The sequence below is a fragment of the Vipera berus genome (assembly GCF_964194415.1).
Source record: "Vipera berus genome assembly, chromosome: Z".
Taxonomy (NCBI): Eukaryota; Metazoa; Chordata; class Lepidosauria; order Squamata; family Viperidae; genus Vipera; species Vipera berus.
Window position 1 is genome coordinate 35,170,087 of NC_138205.1, and position 26,538 is coordinate 35,196,624.

The 26,538-nt window shown below is 41.3% G+C and overlaps 1 protein-coding gene across 5 annotated transcripts in view; it reads left to right on the top strand.

Annotated features, from left to right (window-relative positions):
• The window catches only part of COPZ2 (COPI coat complex subunit zeta 2), a 28,377-nt gene extending 7,560 nt beyond the window's left edge, over positions 1-20,817 (top strand). For 3 of the 5 annotated variants that reach the window (XR_014028578.1, XR_014028579.1, XR_014028580.1), the window contains 5 exons: positions 975-1,052; positions 2,686-2,737; positions 2,853-2,980; positions 17,652-17,690; positions 20,215-20,817. Coding sequence is in view for 2 of the 5 variants with exons in the window: in XM_081344785.1 (XP_081200911.1) it covers positions 975-1,052; positions 2,686-2,737; positions 17,652-17,690; positions 20,215-20,262 (217 nt within the window). In the remaining 3 variants the exon portion in view is untranslated. The remainder of the gene's footprint in view (positions 1-974; positions 1,053-2,685; positions 2,738-2,852; positions 2,981-17,651; positions 17,691-20,214) is intronic. The other 2 variants (XM_081344785.1, XM_081344784.1) reach the window with 2 other exon arrangements.
• The last annotated feature ends 5,721 nt before the right edge of the window (positions 20,818-26,538 follow it).

Consider the following 26,538-nt stretch of genomic DNA (forward strand, 5'->3'; position numbering starts at 1 on the left):
AACTATAGTAAAAGTACAATAAGACAAGTAGCAACTGGAGAGTTGGTTGCTAATTTGGCACTGATATCTCAACCTTGAAATATCTCCCCTCTACAGATTTAACTATAAAGTTGACACTAAATGAAGACCTTTGTATTTGTTTTCAAAGCCTTTTAACAAGTGAATTTAATTGACTTTTTAAACAGTCACTCTTTGCTATTTTGAATTCTCTTGGAAGCTATTTCTGGAAGCCAAAAGTTCATTATGGAGAGATGTACTGTACATAATTCAGAAGGGATTGAATAGTGTATCACCTGGGTATTGCAGTGCAAAAAAAGAGATTGCATTCTATCCAAAATACCATATCAAAATCCAGGGAACGAAATCCAGTCTTTGACCTCTACCCTCTAGATACTCCAACTGAGATCTACTAGGATCAAAGCTCTATTTGCTACTGCGATTTCTCAAAATTTAGACCACCTGGTCTAGATCATTGGCAACAAATAAAGCAGAAAGAATATCCCCAACTAAGCAAATGTAGGCTATGTAATTCCCATTCTTAATTCCTGAATTAGACAATGATTTCATTTGTAACCAATATTATCTTTGGAAAGAAGTGCCCATTTCTAGAAACATCTTCCTGTTTTCATAGTTTTTTAAAAAAAGTCTTGTTTTCCTTTGTGAAGCATCTATATTACCAATCTATATAATTCTAACAGATTAATATTTATCCTGGTTTTTTCCAGTGAATTCTGGAAATTGTAATTTGACAAGGTGCTGAGAATTCTTTATTTTAAAGATCTTTTGTTCAATTCCAGCCTTTATGAAATTATAATTCCTAGAGATTCTTGGGGGAAAAGCGTTAACTCTTAAACCATTGTCAGAGACCATAACATTACAAATCCTGGGGAATGTAGAGGGCAGAAAGTCATGGAAAGCAGATGTAGATAAAACATCCTGGAATTAACATTGGTGTCATTTTCTTTTTTATCTAGAAAGAATGTGGAGAAGCGAATTCTGATAGACAACATGGATGGGGTATTCCTTGTAGTGGATGAAATTGTTGATGGAGGGTGAGATTTCTGTGGAAGGGAAAACACCATATGCAAAGAATCACAAGGAAAACTACAATAAAATACATTTCATACCAACACTATCTGCTGTTCTTAAATACAATCTTAAATTTAAAGTGTACTATACTACACTATACAGTGTACTCAATGTATAGTCCACAGTATTGTACAGTTTAATACAATATTATTCAAAATCTCTTTCCACTATAAAATACATTTGGCAAGTCTTGGAAAACAAGCTAATCATATTACTCTCAAATTTTAATCAGAATATAAAAATAATTGCCATGATTCATAAACTGCTCAAAATCACCTCGAACCATGACATAAGACCATATAAATTCAATAAATAAATAAATCATACTGATTTAAAGTAGTTGAGATATACTCAAGGGGGTATATACGTCACATTAAGAAAGCTAGCTGAATAGTAAAAATAAGACATTTGTCTTTATTTACTTCTGAAATATGCTTGCCCCTGCTTTCTTGAGACAGACATAGAACGATTATCTACATCTGTAATCAGAAGTAAATCTCTCTCAATTCAGCAGTGTTTGTTTCAGGTAAAAGTACCGTGTTTTCCCGAAAATAAGACCTACCCCCAAAATAAGACCTAACCTAATTTTTAGGGTGTACCTAATATAAGACCTATCCCAAAAATAAGCCCAGAGAAGTGGGGGTGGCCAACACAGGAGGTGGAGAGAGCATGGGGGCCGATGGTGTCCAGCAGCAGCCCCAGCCCACGCAGCACAGGTAAGTCTGAGTGCGGAGACAGAGGCGGAGGGGAGGCAGGCGATCCCGATGAACTGCCCACTCCATCCCACTGTCTCTCAGCTTGCCTGCAGTTGCGCCAGAGCAGGAGGCTGCACAGCGCATCTGGATTGGCTGCAGGCCCATAGTAGGGTGGGAAATGCTGGTGATGGGCAGAGCTGTAGCTAGTAAGATCAAGACCAGGCTAGAAGCAGATGTGGTAAACCTTTTTCTATATTTCCATTCTTCTCAATTGTGTTGGTGCTTCTGCAAAAGGGGACATTTCAAATGGAATATAAAAGAAGTTACGTGCAATTAGATTGAAGGCTGAATGTAGCTTATGGATGAGAACTGATTACCCTGGGATATAAAGTGCTGAGACTGAGATTTATAAGTAAAGGAAAATTCACTTCAGTAGGAGACATGACTGCTGAACTGAAATCAGAAAAGAAACAGGGAGAAATAAAAATAAATAAATACCAAGGAATATTTCATACAGGAAAGCAATGGCTATGCTCACACTTCTGCAGAAGATGTAGAGAGACAGAATAAAATTTATAATAAAAATTTAAACCACAAAATAAATATCTTAAATATCCTACCCAGGAAATCTCATAACAGACATCAGCACTGACTAATTGGTTCTTATGGCATTTTAACACTAAGAACCTACACAAAATACTGCATTTGAAGAAAATGTTGCTTCAGTGGAACAATGTCTCTTTCTATGTAAGATGATCACTGTTAATGAGTAAAGAAGAAACATGTCTGGAAACATGTTTGGAAACTCTTACTACAATTCCCAGGATTTTCTAGCATTATTAACAAGACTGAAAATTCTTCTTCCTAAGATGTTTAACTTCTTTCTTTTTTAAAATTCTAGTGTGATCATGGAAAGTGATGCCCAACAAGTCATCCAGAAGCTGAATTTTAGAGTGAGTCTACTGTACATTTCTAATTTTCTTTTGTATTTCTTACTCTTTGGTGATTCTTGCATCATCCTTGCTTTTATTCCAACTTACTTTACTCATGAAACTCTTTTCATCTCAGACAAATCCGGAGCCTGCAGCTTATGGCTTCATTCTCTTTGATTATATCACCAGTAATTCGGATCACAGTGAAAGTATATCGGAAAGATTGTACAAATATTGAAACATCTCCCAAAATGGGAAGCAGAAGTAAGACATCAGTTCCCTTAAGCATGTTAAGTGTGGCATGTTGAATGGCTGGGCTGAAATATTTACCATGGACCTCATTTATGATTGTTCAGAGATATAGTCCTTCCCATGCTCAACATATAAAATAACTGCTCAGCTTGTTACTATAAATGATTAGCATTATTGCCTTGAAAGAAAAGTGTTGGTCTTTTTGATCATTCCACACATTACAATACATATTAAATGGGATCATTTCTCTGTTTGATTTTAAATGCACCATCACTGTCTACCAAACTGTCTCTATAAATGCAGAATAGAGGAAGAATCACCTGGTGTCCCTCTTTTATCTCTTTTTAGCAATTATATATATATATATATGGGACGGGACGTGGTGGCTCAGTGGGTTAGGACGCTGAGCTTGTCGATCAGAAGGTCGGCAGTTTGGCGGGTCGAATCCCGAGTGCCGCGTAGCAGAGTGAGTGCTTGTTACTCGTCCCAGCTTCTGCCAACCTAGCAGTTCGAAAGCACGTAAAAATGCAAGTAGAAAAATAGGGACCACTACGGTGGGAAGGTAACAGTGCTCCGTGCGTCTTTGGCATCTAGTCATGCCGGCCACATGACCATGGAGACGTCCTCGGACAAGCGCTGGCTCTTCGGCTTTGAAACGGAGATGAGCACCGGCCCCTAGAGTCGGAAACGACTAGCACGCATGTGCGGGGGAACCTTTACCTTTACCTTTGTGTGTGTATATATATATATATATATATATATATATATATATATATATATATATATATATATATAAATTTGAGAATTTATTTTCCTCACAAATAGCCCTGTCATCTATAGAGACTAAATATGTGTTGCAGAGCAAGCATGCAGAGAACTTAAAAGAGAAAAGAACACATTTCCTAAGGGCAACATGGGAGGTATAAGAATTGCAGACAAAGCAGAAACTATCTATAAAAGTGTTAAAATTGGAATGCTAAAAGCGGCTTCCTTTGGACTGTCCATGCTAATTACTTACCATATTGTTTCCAGTGGCTCTGAAAAAAATTGTAGTTAATTTCCTAGATCATGTAAACTCTTGCTTTTGTTCATGTCTCTCCTTGCTTTTGCTGGCTTTTTGTCCCATTTTGCCAGTTAACTATTGTTGATGCTTGCTGATAATAAATACTCATCAACCTACATTTTTGCTGGCTAAACTGAGTTGTGTACGTGTTTATACTGATTTGATTGTAAGGATTGACTGGGAATGTGTTGGGTGTAAACGTAACTACCCACAGTAGGTTTCCAACTTATAGGCCCTGGTGTAATTCCACTCTGTAAAAGCTGCTGGTTGCTAACATTTTCTTGTTATTTAAGAGAATTTGAAACATGTCTAGCAAATATTTTTAAAATATGTTGATCTTGGGGAGATCCCAGAGCAAGCCTCAGAGTTGTTCTGGGATCAAGTACAGATTAGGTGAAACTTGACTCAATAGCATTAACTGCGAGAGGGATCTTGGAGTCCTAGTGGAGAATCACTTACATATGAGCCAGCAGTGTGCTGCAGCTGCCAAAAAAGCCAATGTAATCTTAGGCTGCATTAACAGAGGGATAGAATCAAGATCACAATTTATATAAGGCCTTGGAAAGACCACACTTGTAATACTGCATCTATTTTTTTTAAAAAAAAGTTATAGAGCAGGGATGTCAAACCGCCGGCCCGCGGGCCAGATGCATCATAGTGAAACCGTGCCCACCCCATTGCCAGCAATCCCCAAAAAAGTCACGATACATCACAACATGTCTTGTGATGTTGCGAGTTTGACATCCCTGGAATGCAAAGAAGAGCAAGAAAGATGATTAGGGGGCTGGAGGCTAAAACTTGTGAAGAATGATTGCAGGAACTGGGTATGTCTAGTAAAAAGAAGGACTAGGGGGTGACATGATAGCAGTGTTCCAATATTTGAGAGGCAGCTACAAACAAGAGGAGGTGAACTTATTTTCCAAAACACCAGAAAACAAGACAGGAAGCAATGGATGGAAACTAACCAAAAAGAGAAACAACCTAGAACTAAGGAAAAATTTCCTGACAGTGAGAAAAATCAACAAGGGAATGGCTTGCCTTCAGAGGTTGTGTATGCTTCATCACTGGAGGCTTTTAAAAAGAGACTGGATAGCTGTTTATCTGAAATGGTATAGGGTCTCCTCAGTGGTGGGATTCAGCCAGTTCACACTGGTTCGGCAGAACCAATACCTAATTTTTTGTTGAGTTTATTTATTTATTTATTTTATTTTATTTAAATTTTATACCGCCCTTCTCCCGAAGGACTCAGGGCGGTGTACAGGGCAATACAATAAAATACAATATATAAAAATTAAAAGAAATATTAAATACAACAGCCCAATTCAATAAATTAATACAAAGCGTTAAAATACCCCTAAACCCATCAGACCAGGCCGGCTTGTTCAAATAACTGGCAAACCAGTTATGATAAATCTGTGTTTTCCAGAACATGTCTGGTTTTCATTCAACTTCCTTCTGGGCCGGGGAAAAAAAACCCTCCCCAAAAGTCCAAGAGGGGAGCGACGGAAACCCAATGGAGACGCAGCGCCTTCGATCATGTCAGCTGCCCAGCTGCCTCTTCCCTTTCACTCCCCTCCCAAGCCAGACTGCCATGCTATGGAGGATGGGCCCCCTCCGCAGTTTCGGAGCCAGGCTCTGCCTCTGCTATACAACAGCCATGTCTGCTGCTGGATGGGCTTTCTTCGGTCTCTGCCGCCCTTCTCCTCTGCCAATTCTCCTGTGGCTTGTGCTGTGACCAGCCCTGGTATCCCTCTGCCAACCCTCTATTGCCGCCACTGCATTTTCTTGCCACCCTGCATCAGCACATGTCTCCCTTCTCTGTTCTGGAAATGGCAGCCCTGTTTTCTGCCACTTTCCTCCTGGCAGAAGGGAGGAAAGGAAGGACACTTCGTATGGAAGGATGCTATGGTAAGCTCTGGGAAAACTATGCCAGTTGCAGCTGGAAGAGGAAGGCCAAGCTCCCCTTCCCCGATGGTTCTGCAAAGCCCTTGCGAAGAGGATCAACTTCTGCTCCACTTCTCAAGAGCTTTGCAGAACCATGAGGGAAGGGGAGCCTGGCCTTCCTCATCCAGCTCCAGCTGGCATAGTTTTCCCAGAGCTTACCATAGCATCCTTCCATATGAAGTGTCCTTTCATACAAAGCGCCCTTCCTTTCCTCCCTTCTGCCAGGAAGAAAGCGGCAAAAATGGGGCTGCCATTTCCAGAACGAAGAAGGGAGACGTGCACCAATGCAGGAGGACAAGAAAGTGCAGACCAGTGATCGCTGTGGGAAGGAAGGAAGGAAGGAAGGAAGGAAGGAAGGAAGGAAGGAAGGAAGGAAGGAAGGAAGGAAGGAAGACAGACTTAAGGACACCCAGGGAGGCAAAGGAAGTTACTGTAAGCCACCTTTCTCTCTTTCCCAGCTGGGATGGAGGCAGCCCACACAGACTGCTGCTTCATGCAAATGGGTGCATCCCTGGAGACTGAGGCTCCTCAGGGCCACTTGAGAAGTTTTGTTCCTGGGTGGTGGTGGGTGAAACCAACCACTGTGCTATAGTTTTCCACCTCTGCCTCTTCCTCCCCGGTCCCCCTTTACTTTTAGTGTTCAGGGAAGCCTGTGCCTTCTTAAGTTGTTCTTCGGGCAGACAACAGTTGTTAAATTATTTGAATCCCACCACTGGGTCTCCTGCTTGAGCAGGTGTGGTTGGACTAGAAGACCTCCAAGATTCCTTCCAACTCTAATGATGTTCTATGTTCTTTTAAAAATTCCAACTCATATTTCAGATTGATTCCTAACCTTGATTCCTACTATATATTATGGGAGTCTGTTTGATAGGCTTGGTGACGTGTATGCGGAAATGTCAAATAAAGATATAAGTTTAAGAAAAGGTAGAAAAATATGCAATCAGTTAACATAAGACAGTAATGATGAAAACAGGAGAATTTACAGAGGTTTACTTTATTTTACTGACCACAGCAATGGTTAATATAATGCCAGAATATGGAATATATTACAGGTAATAGACATGTGGACTGCCAATATAGTGTAGTTCTTAAAGCAACAAGCTAGAAATGGAGATAATGAATTCTAGCTCCTCCTTAGCCATCAGGCCAACTGATAATCTTGGACTAGTTACTCTCTCTTAGTCCTAGGAAAAAGGCAAAATCAAACCACTTCCAAACTGCTGCCAAGAAAACTGCATGGACTAATTCAGGCAGTCACCAGGAGTCACCACTTGCTCAAAGGCTTAAAAAAATTAAAAGTTATGTGAAAACATCTGATGATTCCTTTGAAGAAATTTTGCAATGATTAGTAACTTAGATCTACTTAAAGAAGACCTAGACTGCCTGGGACGGGTCTAGGATAACTTGCTGTGGCCAACTGTGCACAGGCAGCTCACTAGGGTCAGCTCGTTCCTGCCAAGGCGCCTCTGCAAACTCATTGCCACCAAGTGGCACAGGACAACTCCACATGGCCAATTCGGCACTGGGACAGTTCACCGCAGATGGCTGACTTGGCAGAGGCGACTTGGTGGTGAGCTGGCTGTGGTAAGTTGTCCCATTCCAGCCTGGGATAGGAGAGAAGTGTAGTTCAGAATAGGGAAGGTGGACAAGAATATTTTCTCTATATTTACATCACTTGAAAAACAAATATATTACAAAAATATCAGAATCTGAAGAACTGACAGCCAGAATTAAAATCAGAGGTTAAAACACTATTACATATAGTCAAATGGTACAACTTTCTTGGAAGAAGCAAAGAATACTTAGAAGCCCTCATTAATAAAATAAAAATGTGAAGTGATAAAATCTTGGTTAATATGAAATATTAAGAAATCAAAGTAACTTTGCTTATATGAAGAACTAGCACAATAGTTTGATAACCATAACATTTTTGCATTTTATGAATCAATACATATACTGCCCTTCATTACATATACAGGTAATCCTTGAGTTAGAAATATAATGGAGCCTGCCAATTACATTCGTAACCTGAGGATTCATAGGAGTGAATCACATAACTTGAATCTGATCACTCCCTGTTTTCGCCCACGCGTTTGCTGATCGAATGCATGGGGTGTTGAGTGCATGAGGTATCTCAGGTTAGGGAAGGCCATGGGGGGGGCTAGTGCCTCAGACCACCCAAGACCTCCCCCGATCCACTGCGATATCTCATGCTTCCTCTGCCCCCCATCCTGCCCACTAGTTATTTACCTTATGTAGATCTCGATGATCAAGGGAACCATCTCTTTTCCAACCTCTCTGCCACAGTTTTGCCTTGAACAAAGGCTTGCCAAGGCCTGCAGGGACGAGAGATTGCATCCCTATAGGCTCCAGTCTTTGCAAAAAGCCTTTGCCACCAAGAACTGAGGTGTGTATGTATCCTTCCAGGCTGCTGTAAATGGAGGCCTGGAGGGATGCATATGCCCCTCCTGGCCTCCATTCTTAGTGGCAAAGATTCTTTTGCAAAGATGGCAAAAGGCTTTGCAAATGGACGGAAGGCTTTGGTGTTTCAGGGCTTCCCTCCATTTGCAAAGCCTTTTGCCGCAGATCTCATCCAGGCCTTCATTTGCAGATAAAAGAGGCCTAAAGTACCATGAGATCGTGGGAGATCAGTAGCACAAGATCTCATGTTACTGATTCCACTTGATCTTGCGGTACTTTAGGTCCCCATTGTCTGTGAATGTACTGAAACACCGAAACAGGCCAAGAAACCAAAGGCTCACTAGATCTTTGCAAAGCGAGTATCCATAGGCCCAGTGCCTGTGGAGACCCAACGGGGGAAGGGGAACTAGGCAGGGTGAATGTTGCAGTGCTTCTGTGGTCGTTCGTAAGGGTGAACAACTGCAGTGCTGCTGCAACTTTCATAACTTCTGGACTGTGTCGCAAGTACTGGGGTGATGGTGGTTATGTCGTAACTTTGAACAGTCACTAATCAAACTATTGTAACTCAAGGATTACCTGTACTGCACTTTTCACTCTCCAAACCACACAATCTTGTAAAAAACAATATTTGCAGTTCAGGGTTGAAATGAGGGGGTCCTTGATGTTTTCTTGCAGATATTTTGTTATCTAAACTAGGATGTTACTGTTGTGACTCAGGGCCAGCCTGTGGGTCCGACAGCCGGCTCCGATGTATCGGAGGACTCAGATGTGGGGGAGGAGGGAAACGAACCGGCTGATGATGATTTGGAGGCTTTGCAGAGTCCTCAGCCGGGGACCTCTTCTCAGCTGTGTGAGCCCGAGAGTGCGGAGGATGATGACCCACAGCTGGCCCTGTTCAAGGACGCCCGACGCAGGAGGCAGACGAGCAGGGACAAACAAAGAAAGACTATGGGACTCCTCGGGAGGAGGCACAGGGAGACCACGCCCTGAGCTCTCTATAAAAGAAGTGTTTGGGGAGGGGCTGGTTGCTGAAAGCAACTTTTCCGCTTGAGAAGACAAGCTCTTGTGTTTTTGTTAACTGCGTAATTAAATCTTGGCAGAAGCCTTTTAGCCTTGGACGCTTTCCAGACTCTTCTTTTAATTAGGGGTTGCGAGAAGAGGGCTGGTTCAGAACAGTTACTAGTTTGGGTAATGAAGTTTCTGCAAGAAAACAACCAAGGTCATAGAACACCAAGGACCCCCATACAATGTTGTTCTACATTTGTTTAGATAGTTACTAACTCTTTAGCACCGCCTTTTCTTTTGCAGCTTAAAACAATTCATTGAATAATGTGGTGCCTTTCTCTTTGATTATTGGTATTTTTCCTTCACACCTCTCTTTCTAGTAGAGTTAGTTCCACAAATAGTTTATCTTTCATTGTGTAATCTCATTTATAATACTGTAGTCAGGGCTTTTTTTCTCACACAACGCTCAGAACGGAGTTCCGACACCTTATTTGGATGGAACCTTGTAGGGTAGGCAAGGCGGGTTGTATGACATGTGTGAGTTCCGGCACCTTTTTCTTTTACAAAAAAGCACTGACTGTAGTATTTATGAAATTGATGGATTAGTATTAGTATTCCCATCTTCCTTTAACTTCCTTTAACTTTTTTTGCCTCTACTAGATCTTGTCCAGGATTATTCTTGTCTTCCATTAGTTGGAAAAATGTCTTGATTGCTCTGATCTTTTGTGGTTTTTCCTTGTTATTTTTCTCTATTTGTTTACGATCATGGTTGATTTTCTTTCCTTATCCTTTCCTTCTTCATGACTAATAACTGTTAAGTCGTGGCTGCCACGCGGACACAATGAAGAAACTTGGTACATGACTGTTCCTTTTATTGTTTACATAATGGAAGCCCCGGACCTACCCTCATCTACCCCTTATATTCTACTGATGCCCCACCAGCTGACCAACCCGATTGCTCTATTTTCCCACCTGTCAGGAAACACCCAACCCAGTGTTATCTATTTCCTGCCACACAGGATAACCAATCCCATCACCTGGGTAATGTCAGTGATGTTAGGTTGGCTGTGCCAGTCAAAGCATCCTACATACACAACACCCCTTCCCCCCCACGAGAACAATTACTATCCATCTAACACCAACAATCACCTCCCATTAAGGTCTCACATAATCCTTAAGATATGTCGGAGTTTTGTGAGTTCTGACAGGGTACCTTCCCGACGGCTTCCCGTCCTCTGTGTTAGCTGGCTTACTGACCACAACATTCTTTTCGTGCGAGGACTCTTTTCCCACTGCCTGTTTTACAGTCCCTGTGTGGTCTGTGATAGATTCCTGATTAGGCCATCCGGCTGTGACTGCTTTGCTGCTCACTTCAGTTGTTTCTTGCCTAAAACGAGGTGCAGTTATATTTGGTACAAAGAAGGCCGCCGTCGGTACCACTTGTGGTTCACTGATTGGTCTTCCGTCTCTGAGCGAGCCACTTGTTGTTGAGGTTGTTGAAGTTGCAGATTCTCAGGTACCCACTTCCTTAGCTGATCAATATGCCTTCTGATCTGTCTTCCCCCTTCCCCCTCAACAACATAAGACAACAGTCCCGTTTTGTCAGCCACCACCCCTTGCATCTACTTGTCACCCTGTCCATAGTTCCTGTACCAAACTAATTCCTCCACAGACAGTTCCCTAGCTGCATTGGGTTGTTCCGCCTCTGCGGCCACCCTGTCTGGGTGAAGTCTGTCCAATCTAGTGATAAGCTCTGCTGGAGTCTTACCCGTGGCTGTACATGGAGTTGTGTGTTGAGCCAATAAAAATTGTGCCAGTCTCTGATGCCAGTCGCCCACTATAACTCTTCGCAGTGCATCTTTCATTGATCTTACCATTCTCTCTGCCAATCCATTACTGAAGGGATGAAAGGGTGCCGATGTTGCATGTCTAATCGAGTTGGCCCTGATAAAATCCTGAAATTCAGTAGATGTGAATTGAGGGCCATTATCAGAAACAATGACGTCAGGTAACCCATGTGTGGCAAAGAGCCCTCTCAGCACCTGTATGGTCTTTGCAGACGTCATACTTTTTACAGGCACCACCTCTAACCATCTAGAATAACTGTCCACTATTACTAAGAATGTTTGTCCCTGGAATGGTCCCACATAATCTATATGTACCCTAGACCACAGGTTGTGCGTTGTCTCCCACCTATGTACAGGAGCACATGGTTGTTCAGGCATGGATCTTTGGCACTGGTAGCAACTTGCCACTTGGTCCTCAATAGCTTTATCCAGACCTGGCCACCATAAGTAACTCCTTGCTAATGCTTTCATACCTACAATTCCCGGATGATCCTCATGCAAGTCTCTCAAAACCCTTTTCCTGAATTTTTCTGGAATTACCACTCTATTTCCCCATAATAAGCATCCTTTGTGTGAGGACATCTCATTCCTCCTCACAAAATAAGGTTGAAACTGAGGTCCCGGGTTTTTTTCGTGCCAACCGGATTGTACCCACAGTGCCACTCTGCTTAGCACAGCATCACTCACTGTACCCGCTGCAATGTTCCTTGCTGTGAGGGGGCATTCAGGGTGTTCTTGTATGGCTAAGATTTGGTAGGCTGGAGCAGGATCTGGGTCAATGGACAGTAAAGGCAACCTACTTAATGTGTCAGCATGTCCCATCTCCTTCCCCAGCCTTTAAACCATTTTGAACGTATAGGCAGAAAGGAATATTGACCATGTTAACATCCTTGGGGACATAATTTGTGGTGTTTGTCTGTCTGTTGTGAAAAGTCCCAGCAAAGGTTTATGGTCTGTGAAAATAGTGAATTCTCTTCCATACAAATAATCATGAAATTTTTTAACGCCTGCTACTATTGCTAAAGCTTCTTTATCAATTTGAGCATAATTCCTCTCTGCCCTAGACAATGTCCTGGAATAATAAGCAATGGGTTTCTGCAACCCATTTGCTTCCAAATGGCTTATTACAGCTCCCACTCCGTAAGGGGATGCATCACAAGCTAGGCAGATGGGCTTATTCTCAATGAAATGTGTCACAGTGGAACTGCTGGACAGTAGTTGTTTAAGGTTCTCAAAACTATTGTTGTGAACCTTATTCCACGTCCAAGGTGTTTTTTTATCTAACAGCCTGTGTAAAGGTTCAGCTATAGCAGCCTTATGCGGAAGAAATGTGTGATAAAAATTAATTAGCCCCAAAAAAGCTTGTAGTTCTGCCTTATTTTTTGATGCAGGTGCCATTTTAATAGCCTTAATTTTTGATTCAGTAGGGTGTATGCCTTGGGCATCAATTTTATAGCCTAAGAACTCCATGGATGTTACCCCTATGGAACAATTCTCCCTTTTAAGTTTAAGGCCAGCTGCCCTGAATCTCTCCAAGACAGCTTCTAATCTGCTAGCTAAATTACCTACGGCAACACCTGCGGCCGGCGTCAACTTCCCTCCGTCCAGTGCGCTCCCACAGAGAGGGCCTCCTCAGGGTGCTGCCAATCAAAGAATGCCGATTGGTGACCCCCAGGGGGAGAGCGTTCTCTGTGGGTGTGCCAGACCTTTGGAACCGCCTACCGGTTGAGCTCCGGATGGCCCCCGACCTTCGCTCCTTCCGGCGCGATCTCAAAACATTCTTTTTCGAACAAGCTGGCCTGGTCTGATGGGATGGGGTTGGGTTTTTAAAACTAGTTTTAACTTTAATATGTATTGATTTTATGGGCATGAGCCTTGGTGGAGCAGTGGGCTAATGCCTCCTTAAGTAACACCAGCTGCCTGCAATTAGTGCAGGTTCGCATCCCACCAGGCTCAAGGTTGACTCAGCCTTCCATCCTTCCGAGGTAGGTAAAATGAGGACCCAGATTGTTGGGGGCAATTAAGCTGACTTTGTAATAATGCCGCTTGGGGGGGGTGTGAAAGCCCTAATAAGCAGGCATATACATAGAATGAAGGCTACTGCTAAGCTTGTAAGCCGCCCTGAGTCTTCGGAGAAGGGCGGGATATAAATGGAATTAAAATAAATAAATAAAATAAAAATGATGTTTAATGGTTTTTTAATTTTTGTATTCGATTTTTATTGTGTATTGCCCTGTTCACCGCCCTGAGTCCTTCGGGAGAAGGGCAGTATAGAAATCAAATTATTAAATTATTAAATTAAATTAAATTAAATTTTCCTCATCCTCCCCAGCAATTAATACATCATCAAAGTAGGGACATACCCCAGGAATACCTTTGAATGTTCTCTCCATCACTTCTTGAAAAATACCTGGGGCTGCTGAGATTCCAAATTGTAATCTGTTTACCTTGAACGCCCCCTTGTGGGTGACGATAGTTTGGGCGTGTGCAGTTTCCGTAGCCGCCGGTAACTGTTGGTAAGCTTGCGTTAAATCTAACTTTGCAAAGATGGCGCTGGACTGCACAGCCGAGAACATGCTTCACCGTCGGAACCGGGTAAGCATGAGGATTAATTGCTCTATTTAGTGTCGCTTTATAGTCAGCGCAGATGCAAATTTCACCGTTGGGCTTGAGGGGGGTGACAATGGGGGTTTCCTAGGGCCCTTCTTTTACCGGTTCTAAGACCCCTTGGCCTACTAACTTTTCCAGTTCGCTCTCAATTTTGTATTTGAGAGCAAATGGAACTCTCCGGATCTTAATCCTGATTGGCAAGACCTTAGGATTTAAATTAAATTTAATGGGGGGTGTGTATTTTCCCAGCGTCCCATCGAATACATCTGCATATTTTTTGCAGACATATTCGAGATTCTTTGACTGAATTGTATTTATTCCTCCTAACCAAATTCCTAGTGCCCCAAACCAGTTAAGCCCAATTAAACTAGCTCTTTTCCCCTCAGTTACCAGTAATTCCAATGGGCCCTTAAACTTTTTGTAGCACACTTCTATTTTGGCTGTGCCCATTAATTTAATTGGTGCCCGTTGGAAGTCTGTTAACTGAATGGGAGTGGGTTTAAGGTGGATCCGGTGGCTGCTTTTATTTGCAATTGTAGATAATGTCTCCCAAGAAATTATGGAGACTGCAGCCCCGGAGTCGATCTCCATCTTGCAGGGAATTCCCTGCAAGAGAACCTCGACTCTGATCTTTGGGCCTAATAATTGATGAATGGAATAGTGAGTCCCAGATGCCACCTTTTTCCCTCGGTTACAGGTGAGTGCCTGGGGCCGAAAGGGCTCAGAGCTTCAGTGCAGGGTTTTTGAATTACCTGGGGCCCACGCATCTAGGTCGTGAAGACTGTCACGGGCTCGGCTCCGGCAGATGGACTGAATGTGACCCATCTTGCCACAAGCGCAACACTTGGCACTGCAGAATCTGCACGATGCCCTGGAGTGGGGTCCCCCACAGCTGCCACATTTTTGTTCCATGTCCCGGCAACTGTTGTTTCCGTCCCTCGGTGGTCTCGCTATTGTTGCTGCTAGTCTTCTTTGTCGTCCTGCATTGTCGCGGCAATCGCTCCTCATCGGTGTTTTCTCGAACCTCTGGGTTATTTCATCGATCTCCGCTTTGCAATCCAGCTCTTCCCCCCCGACTTCCACAATACCTTGTTTGTGAATTGACCCTCTTTCAGCATTGCTATTTTGGGGGGGCTCCCGTAACTCGCTGTCCTCATGGGTCATTAATTCTTCCATGACCTCCAACAGAGTTCCAGTGGGCTTAGCGGTTTTGCAACCGCTCATCCCTCAGACCGAAAACTCCAGGTCTGGGAATGTGCATCTGCAAGCAGCTTCATGCACAGCAGCTACAAAATCTGTCAGGGATTTGCCTGGGAGTTGGTTGCGATGCACGAACTTCCTTCTCCAGTAAAGTTCTGAACGATTAGGTGTAAAACGCTGGTTGAATTTCCTTGCTAATTCAGCGTAAGCGACGGTTGCCACAGGGGTCGGGTGACACAGGGACCTGGCTACCTTATAGACTGCCGGTCCGCTGAGGGATAGTAATGCAGCCGCTTTCTTTTGGTCTTCCGTGATGTTATTGACTAACGAGTATCCCTCCACTTGTCCCACATGGGCTTCCCATTCTTCTGGGTGATGCACGTCGAATTCTCTTATCACTCCCACGTTCGCCATTCTGTAGTCTTCTTGACGGTATTTTAAAATTTCCTGCTTCACGCTGCTGCACCTCTGCTCTTTGCGCCGTCTCCGCTCTTTGCGGAAGTCGCTTGTTCCGGCTGTTTTTTTCCGCGTTCAGCTCACAGCGCTTCACGGAATCCCATCCTCGTCGCCACTGTTAAGTCATGGCCGCCGCGTGGACCGCCGCGTGGACACAATGAAGAGACTTGGTACATGACTGTTCCTTTTATTGATTACATAATGGAAGCCCCGGACCTACCCTCATTCTACTGATGCCCCACCAGGTGACCAACCCGATTGCTCTATTTTCCCGCCTGCCAGGAAACACCCAACCCGGTGTTATCTATTTCCCGCCAGACAGGTTTACCAATCCCATCACCTGGGTAATGTCAGTGATGTTAGGTTGGCTGTGCCAGTCAAAGCATCCTACATACACAACAATAACCATATTTAGTTGTTGTACATTCTTATTGCCATATGTATCATGATCTGAATAATTTAATATATAGCCCATAAAGAATAGACTTTCAACCTTCATCGCACATATAAACAAATTTATTGACTCTTCACCCTATAATGTTACAAACATTTATTTCTCCATTTCCTATCCTACCTATAAACAAATCCATAAACTATTATGTTTTCAATTCTAGTGTTAACAGAAAGCTTTCCAGAAGTAACAATATATTGTGTTCTAAACATGATCAAATATGCCATGTATCATGTAATCATCTGATTTATCATCTGATTTTAAAATTATCCATCCTGGATTCTTATGTTCATTTATTTGTAGGATATTCAGTTTAGTATGCTTCATTTCCCTTCTGGCAAATTGAAGCTTTTTCAAGGGTAATTTCAGTATTACTTTGGCACTAACAGGATCACTTTCTTCTTGAAAATTAACAGGGAAATTTTAAAAAATAATAATAAACCATTTCTTCTAGTTGTCGAGGGTGGCTAGGAAGTCATCAGGAATCAAAGTTGACTTGAAGGAGATTTGGCTTTAATTTTGCATATTAGTTTTAGATGACCCAGCAGTTTTATCTGAGAACTTTAAATATATTTGTGAGGATACTGTCTGTCTGGATAATTAATTTGCAATTTGTCAATTAGCATAAGTTCTATTTATATTCCATCTGATTTAATTGCTCATTGCCTTTGTCCATACAATTTCACAATCTTCTTTACGCCTTCTCATATACGACCATAGCCTTCCTAGAATTTACCCAAAAGGCTTTTGTTGTCTGAATCTCACAAACATTTGCATAGTTGCTGATGTAGCTACAGCAACAAACAGTAAGATACAGGGGTTTTTGGTTTTCATGTGGGAAAAAGAAATCCCATAGGCCATCTCTTTAGCTTACAAATCTTTCCCTTGAGTTTGGAAAGCATTAAATCCAGAGAACCTGTGGTTTCTTTCCTAGCATGCTTAATTTCAATTCCCTCTGATATTGAATTAGAATGAACATGACTTAGCAACTCTAGATGAGTCAGAAGAGGTTTTCTGATGGTGGATATTCCCCTTCTGAACAGAATTTCTATCTATGAAAACTTGGAGGTGAAACCTGAAAAAATTAATGCTCTCTGAGACACATTCCCACAAACTATTTCATGAATGCAGACACTCTTAAGTCTTTCCTGGTGGCATTTCCTGATGGACTCCAGTACAAGAATTAACCAGATCCCACCAGCTTAGCTTTCAAAATCAACCATAGTTGGCTAGACACTGCTATCTAGTTGGATATTATATTTCATACTGCAAGACAATTTTATGACATTGGCTCCAGATTTAGACATATTTAGACTAGACTCATTGGACTCAGTAAGGTATAAGTATCATTAATAATTCAGAAATCATTGATTTTAATGGATCTACTCTAAGTATGACTAACTCTAAATGGAAAAAAATTCTATGACTAAATCGAGAACCATATCTTTGTCTTTGCGTCATTAGCAATTTGCTTCTGAAATTCATTATTTGTTTGCTGAATTGTCAATATATATTGGCTTTGTGTCTTCCCCCCTGCTCAAATCCATTTAGTCAAGACTCTCTCCTTTTTAAATAAGCCTTATTTATTTTTATAGATTTCTTGACTTAGCTATCAGCATTCTATTTATCTCTCTCCTGGCTAATCTTTATCTTCCTTAACTATCTGAATCTCTTTTCTTATTTTAGGTCGATGACAGCTCTTTAGCAGAGCACAGTGTCACTCAGGTAAGACTGCTTGAATCATTTGAAGTTTGGCTTCTGTAGGGAGTCATTGATTTCTCAAGTATGGTGGAGTTGGATGGCTTAGCCAGATAAGCGGAATCTGTGGCAAAATGTTCTCTGGAAATCAGCCAGTTGCCAATTTTTTAAAAGATAACAGTTCTGTATTCCATTTTCATTTATGGGTACTGAATATTCTATCCTTTCTGTTCATTTTCTTAAAAAAATAAAATACCGTATTTTCCGGCGTATAAGACGACTGGGCGTATAAGATGACCCCCCAACTTTTGAGATGATTTTCAAGATTTTTCATCTTATACGCTGGAAAATCAGCGAGCCCGGGAAGGCACGCCCTCCCCTCTCACTGTGGAGGGAGCAGGGCAGGCTGGCGTCTGGCGGGAGCCGGCAGGGCAGTCCTGCGCACGCGCACGCTCCCCGGCTGTTAGCAGCCAGGGAGTGCGCACGTGTGCAGGACTGCCCTGCCGGCTCCCGCCCGACGCTCTTCCCTCTTGAGGCAGCATCGCTCCCTGGCTCAGGTACAGACAATACATTGATATGGATTTTGCAGGGCTTTTTTTCTCAAAGAACTCTCAGAACGGAGTTCCGGCACCTTTTTTGGATGGAACCTTGTAGGGTAGGCAAGGCAGGTTGTATGACATGTGTGAGTTCCGGCACCTTTTTCTTTTACAAAAAAAAGCACTGGGATTTTGTATCCATTAATCATAATTAAACTGTAGTTCGATAAAATAATTAAATTTTCTGTTTAATAATCACAGCTTTCTTCATAGAACTACATTTCCCAGAATTCATCAGGAAGATGGAATAAAATATTAAACCAGATCTCAATTAGCCCAAAAAAACAAAACAAACACAAAACAAACTCTTTGAAAGTCTTTAATTTCCCTGAAAAAGTGCTGTGTGATCAGTTTTGCAGAAATCAAGAGATTATGAAATGATTTAAAATTTAAGAACTCCTCCAGTGTTATGTTTAGATGTGTAGTGGTTTCTTCAATGCTGTTTGATGAGAGCAGACTAGATTTGTTACCTGTTCTGAGATAATCCTACTACAAGGTTGGCTAATCAAGAGTAAAAGAATAAAAAAGTAAATGAACTGAGTATTGCATTTGGGCACATGAATTAATTGTATCCTGATTTCTTAAGCTTAATGCAAGCTCCAGAACTCTTTCTCTTCCTCTGGGCCAGAAAACACCTGATGTAGGCCTGTATTAAGAACCTTTTTTTGGAGCCGCATGGGATCCTGTAAAACAGACATGTCAAACACAAGGCCCGGGGGCCAGATCCGGCCCGTGAAGTGGTTTCATGCGGCCCACGAAGCCATCCTGGAAACAGTGAGGGAACGGCCCCCACTGCCTTGGCCCTGGCCCAGAGACCCTCCTCCTGCCAGAGATCCTCCTGCCCAGGCCCCCATAGGCACCCTCAGGGCTTTTTTTCTCATAGAACGCTCAGAACGGAGTTCCGGCACCTTTTTTGGATGGAACCTTGTAGGGTAGGCAAGGCAGGTTGTATGACATGTGTGAGTTCCGGCACCTTTTTCTTTTACAAAAAAAGCACTGGGCACCCTTGATGTGAACGATGTAGAGCTGGCCACGCCCACCCAGTAGGCCATACGCACTTGAGCCATGCCCACCTAGTAGGCCACGCCCACCCGGCCCCCTGAGGGCAACCACAATGCTGATGCGGCCCTCAATGAAATTGAGTTTGACACCCCTGCTGTAAAACAAATCATTTAAATCATCAACTTTTGGATCAAGCCTGAATTTTATCATCAAGGTTTAAAAGACTATAAATGAAAAACTAAAAAGAATAGCACAAAATACTGCAACTGCCTCAAGTCTTCTTTTTCATTTAGTGAACTTTCTTTCTGGTCAGTGTCGATTCTTTATCTAAAAGAGATGTCTGCCATCTAGTGTTCAGAATAGGAAGACTAGGGTCAGATAATCTAGGCCCTAGGGAATTCTTCCAATTGTTCTAAAATGTTTTCCCTTTTCACAGGCTTGATTAAAAAAAAACTTAGTTTGCACCAAGGTTCACCAGGATTAAATTTATGTATTGAGGAAAGCTGGATTTATTTTTTTTTTTGGTAGGGGGAGAGGGTCTTTCTGAACAAAATTCATCAAATGCTTGGCAGGAATGTTCTTGGTAGCAACTTGGTTCTCTAGCTGGCAATTTGCCAATCTTAGTCAACGATTTAATCCTGTTGTCTGCAGAGTTCATAAAAGTGAACATGCTGAATGGCTGGCTGGTTTATTGAACTATTTTTATAATGCCTTTCAAATAATAGCCTGAGGACAATATAAAACCAAACGTTTAAGAACAAGTTTCATCAATAGATTTTTTTTTTTAACAGCAAAGCAATGGCAGCAAATAAGGTAGTGCTGAAATGAGGAATACCATTTTCATTAACAAACCGAATGCTGAGCAAAGCACTATCGGTCTCACCCAGAGCACATCCCGTGAATTGACAGTCATGACATAGTTCTCATATCTTTCTCCTTTTGCTTCCTTGTAGGTGCTGCAATCTGCCAAAGAACAAATTAAGTGGTCCTTATTAAAATAAAATATCCTAAATATTGTCTTGGAACATTTTCAGTTTCTTACATTACTCTGTTTCCCCAAAGAATGAAAACTTTGCAAGGCTGTGTGATGGCTACTCAGATCAGCCCAACTTGCTATAGGCCACCTCTTTAAGTTTTTCAAAGTTGATTACATCATATTATTTATCAGAAATGTGGCCATAGATGGAGATTATACATGAACAAGAGGAACAGCAAACAAAGTGGAAATATGTTTAAGAATCTGTGAAGGCAAAGGAAAAATGTAAAGTAAAACTCTTATCAAGAAGCAACTAGAATTGCTGGAAGATATTTCAAAATGCATGGGGTTCAGTCTCCAATTTCAAAATGATGTTTGAACCAATCTGGAATTTGGCATGATTCTCTGTTTGTTCATGTTGTCTTGTAGGACTGAAAAAAGAGTTCTAATTTTGAAAAAGAAGTGAAGTTTAGACTAAATGTAGCGGTGGGGTAAATGTGAAACAGAAAAACAGGTCCCAAAGGTACTTTTTCAGGAGGCAACTGGACTTTCTTATTTTTCTTTGAAGACATTTCGTTTTTCACTCAAGACACTTCTTCAGCTCTGACTGGATGGTGGGGAATGGAAGAATTCCATCGTTCCATCCTTCCATTCCCCACCATCCAGTCAGAGCTGAAGAAGCTTCTTGAATGAGAAGTGAAACATCTTCAAATTAACACAAGAAAGTCCAATTAACTCCTGAAAAAGCACCTTTGGAACAATCATGGCCTGGATGACTAAGAATCTCCATAGACATAAAAACAGGTGTGTTAATTTAAAACACTTTCAGACAACTCACCTTTTCTTTCCATCACCCAGGACTTCTGAATACAAAAAATAAAATCAAACAGGATAAATACTCCATTCTCAGGTTTATTCATGAGAGTTATATTCTGCCGTGTGTTTAGAAGCTCAAGGTGTTATCTAGAAATGAATTGAACGTGGTATCTAGAAATGTCTCCAAGTAAACAACTAAGGTCAGACAGCACCAAGGATTCCATAGTTCAGTCCCAAGCTACATATATTCTCTTATATTGTTGGCTCTTGTTGGCTCACCAGGGCAGCATGATCCCTGTTACGATCAATCAATATTTAGATTTATTTGCCTGTGCAAGTATCAGAGGCTGGGAAGTAAGGTGAGCCAACCAGGGGTTTTTTTCTCATAGAACGCCCAGAACTGAGTTCCGGCACCTTTTTTGGGATGGTGTTGTGATTCAGGGTCAGCCTGTGGGTTCAGCAGTTGGGTCGGATGATTCAGAGGAGGAGGGGGGGTGTTGGAGACCTTGCTGAGGATAGTATTGAGGCTCTGCAGACCCTCAGCCAGGCCCCTCCCATCTGGTCACGACGCAGACCCAGCTGTGTGAGCCTGACAGTGTGGATGAAGATGACCCCCAGCTGGCCCTGTTCAAGGACGCCCGACGCAGGAGGCAGTCAGTCAGGAGTAAACAGAGGAAGGCAATGGGGCACCTCGGAAGGAGGCAGAGAGAAGCCACGCCCTGAACTGTTTAAAAGGGGAATGTGTGGGAGGGCTGGTTTGCTGAAGGCAACTGTTTGAATAGCTCCTGTTTCATGGTTTGTGTTTGCTCTGTTTTATGTTAATAAATTTGGCAGGCTTAGTTCCAGCCTCTTGCCATTTTGTAAAAGGGGTTGTCCCTGCCTTTTCTGCAGGGCCGGTAGTAGGCTGGTACAGAACAGATGGAACCTTGTAGGGTAGGCAAGGTGGGTTGCATAACATGTGTGAGTTCCGGCAGCTTTTTCTTTTACAACAAAAGCACTGGAGCCAACTATACCCTGGAATGGCTCTGCAGAGTATCCTGCACAGAAAAACACTTCAAATTGTCCCTCCTCTGTCCTGAGACTTGCTGATTCAAAATAGGAATTTATCAAAACTTTACAACAGGAAGAGAATTGGACAAGGCATGATAAGAAGCATGCAGTGATGACACCAAGCAATCAGCATGGAATTTAGTTCACTTTCATGTTGCTAAGCACACATTCTGGAAGAGCCCTCTGCAATTTCCTGTTTTTAAAATATTTTTGCACTGCCACCTCTAAAACTGCTATAAATTGTCAGCTATATTTTCTTAACTTATTTTCTGGGATGAAATTACACTAAAGTCCTATAACGTCCATCCCTCATTATTTCCAATTTGTCTGTGTAACAGTGAGATTCTTGCTTTATTAAAGAATCCTTTTATGGATTTTATGAGGACCAATCAAATTAATACAGAAGTGTGTGTGGGCTTTTACATTTTCCAAAACATGTCATCAAACAAATATATGCCACAAAAATATCAATTTGGGATAGGAAAAGTGGAAATACAAGAGGGTCATAAAACTTTGGTGATGCCAAGGTTAGGGAAATGACCAAAACTGCTGGGATTTCTTTGAGAAATAAACATGCTAATAGTGGCAAGACTGAAAAAAAACCTGTATATTGATCTAGAAACAAAAATAGATCAGTATCTGTTCATTTTCTTTGTGACACACCAGTTTTCCTGTCTCACCCTTTCTTTGGATGTATCTGATATAGAGTCATCATCTGTATTTGCATTTCTATTATGTGGGGTTCAATTTACAGCAAAACAGCTGAGGAAAAAATCTTTCTGGAAGCAGGATGTATAAGGTACTAGATTTTATCAGTTCTCTTCTTCAGTTGAGCCTGCATTGTTTTTAAAATACTATATGTCATATATCAGATTTTACTAACCTGGTCTCCTGCACATGCACTGGAAAAGCTGTATAGAATTCCCAGTGATTATGCTGGCTGGGATCTATGGGAATAGTAATAATACTGATACATTTAAAAACTTTAGATTGAGAAACATTGATTTATCTACCCATTCGTGGAATATTTTCATATCTAAAACTATATTATTTCTAACACAATCCTATGGTGCTTGTGAGTATATCTTAGGGACCTCAGAATAGATTAGATTTTGCCCTCCCATGATCAGAAAAACCCCAAAAGTCAGTAAGAGAAGGCAATCTCAGATGCCTTCTTCCCAGCCTTAATGGCAGCCTTTCTTATTTGGACATTCTCCAGATGTGTGGACTTCAACTTCAAGAGTTTTTAACACTGACCATGGTAGCTGGAAAATTTTGGAAGTGAATATACACATCTGAAGGTTGCTCAAGTTGGGGAAGGATGCTCTGAGGAAACATTTTTCTTTCTTATATGTTTGAATTCTCTGTTGTAGAAAGTATGATTGACCCACCCATTGATCAGATTATTTTTTAATATTGTTGTTTAAAATGCAGATTAGTTTCTTTTCTATCCAGGATGGAATATCTCTTCTGTGCCTGCTGTAAAGCACACCGGAATTTAATTTTGATGACATGTGGGATGTAAATGGCACTCTCCAAAGATACATGCTTGCTAGAGCCAAGCACATCTTGCTCTGAAAAAATTGATTAAGGAGGAAAAGACAGACTAGCTGCACAATATATTTTGATTAGCAGCTTGAAGAGCTATCCATCTGGAAGCACACAAAGGGCCTTTCTCCACTGCTGAGTGAAACTGCTACCCAGCCATCCTTGAATTGGCAGACAATTATACTGGCATGAAATTTGCTATCAGATCTCTATCCTCGGTAGTGCCTCTGTTTGAAGTCATTGAATCACCAAACTTCCCTCTAAGATAATGGGTGACAAAGACAAATCTTGACAATCACCTTGGATGGTAGTTGAATGAGGCAAAAATATTACTTTAACATCAGGCCAGCCAAGGATAACTTGTCTTACTCATGGGACATTCTTGAGATGAAGACAAAGCCGTGAAGAGGTGGTGAGGGGAAAAATAAATATTTGAGTGTGTTTATAGAAGGATCAGGTATGAGGAACAGATTGAAGAAAATATTTTTCCCCTTTCAAAATCGCTGATTATTAAAACAAATTTAAGCAGATTTATTCCCCCCAATCCCCAAAAAACAATCCCCCCCTTCATTCTTTCAGGTGTATTTTTTCAGTTTGTGAGGAAATCTTGGAAATCTTAACCATCTTAAACAAAACCCAATATGCCACTTTTTAACCTCTTAATACTGGCAGTGTTTTCTGTCACAATCCAAGAGGACATCTGCAGCAGATATCAGAGTCTTCAGCTGCTGAGAGGTCTGCAGGATCCAGTAGCTCCTTACTCATTCTTGCTAGGAACTTGGGGTGCTTTTAAAAATAAAGATTATCAGCATCAATTCACTTGCTACAATATTTCATTAAATCAGCAAATTAAAATATGGGAGGATTTTTTATTTCATGAAATAAAAAAATAAGGGCAGAAAAATCTGTGGGAAATACTAGAAAGAAGATAATTGGGCTGGAACACTTACTGAAGGGAAGCAGGTCCACAAAGAGTGGAGATGAGAGTATGACTGCTAATATTCACATATTAGCTCAAATGCCACTTTTTCCATTAGTCCTAACACAGCAATTTCAACCATCACAGCAACAATGGGGAAATGTACCCATTATGGTCTGCCATTTGAGCATCTGCTTTTTTGGGAATACACTCAAGCTAAAAAAAGCATTTGACAAAGGATATGGAATTCCAGAACAGAGTCAGCTATATTCCAGCCCACTTTACAGCTTGCATAATATGGGAACCAGGAATCACCTTAACTTCCCTGCAAAGCAAAATGCCCTTCTTAGGGCAATTTTACCCTCTGCAGTTCTTAATGGGAGATTTACCCAAGTGTATGACAGCTTACCCATTTGGCAATAGCAATAGCATTTAGATTTAGATTTAGATTTAGATTTAGATTTAGATTTAGATTTAGATTTAGATTTAGATTTAGATTTAGATTTAGATTTAGATTTAGATTTAGATTTAGATTTAGATTTAGATTTAGATTTAGATACCGAGTGCCGCGTAGCAGAGTGAGTGCCTGTTACTCGTCCCAGCTTCTGCCAACCTAGCAGTTCGAAAGCACGTCAAAATGCAAGTAGAAAAATAGGGACCACTACGGTGGGAAGGTAACAGCGTTCCGTGCGCCTTTGGCATCTAGTCATGCCAGCCACATGACTACGGAGACATCCTCGGACAACCGCTGGCCTTTCAGCTTCGAAATGGAGATGAGCACCAGCCCCTAGAGTTGGAAACGACTAGCACGCATCTGTGGGGGAACCTTTACCTTTACCTTTACCTTACCACTCCATAGTGCTTCACAGTATATTCTGGGCAGTTTAAATGTAAGCATTATTTGCATATTGCCCCCAACAATCTGGCTCCTTATTTTACCAACACTATAGACCATCACACATGTCTTTAGGCACTGCTGCTATTACCAGTGTAGTAAAAAAACTTTTTTTCTTCTTTTATTGACACATGTTATAGAGCATAATGAATCCTTTTTTTTCTCCTCTCAGATAAGGAACCATTTATAACACAATATTGCTACATTTTGTCTAGCAGCAATTGACATTAACAAAGAAACAATTAAACATACTGGGCAAGGGTCAACTTACTAACAATTATTTTATGTACTGATTTTTTCCTTAATCTTTATTTTTTATACCTTTAGCCTCTTAGTGTTATTATTAAGCATTTTCTAGATATATTTTAGTATTTTAAATTGTATAGTATTGCTTTAGTACGCTTAGCTTTTAATTATCGTTTGATTATTTTTAAACTTTAGGTGTTATTATTAAAATGGATGTAATTTTCCTTGTTTGCATTTTATGCCAGTCTATGATTAAAGATTTGTTGCTGAAGAGATATCATCATTATGAATGATGAAACTGAAGTGGAATAAATTATAAGCACCTTATATTTAAGTGTCAAAATTTCACACCCTTTTCTCAATTGCCCTTTTCTTACAGAGAAATTTGTTACAATACTACATTTCCCATCAATGTAAAAAAATATTAATCATAAGCAGCACTTTTATTACCTTTATTGATTGCTCACTTTTTTCTCACCCTTCCCTTCCCAGTTCCTTTTTTCCTAAAATTATTCATTTAAAATTTAAATTGTCCTAACTTAGCTTGGGAGGCATTGAGAATAATTTGTGATCTTGCATCTCCACCTACTGGCAAAAACTGATAATACTATTTGACACTATTGATAACTCAAGATGGAAATTTCCATTGCTGAAATCATTGATCAGTCTTAAAAATTTTCAAACAGTAATTGCCAGGGCTTTTTTTCTCATAGAACATTCAGAACGGAGTTCCGGCACCTTTTTTGGATGGAACCTTGTAGGGTAGGCAAGGCGGGTTGTATGATATGTGTGAGTTCCGGCACCTTTTTCTTTTACAAAAAAAGCAC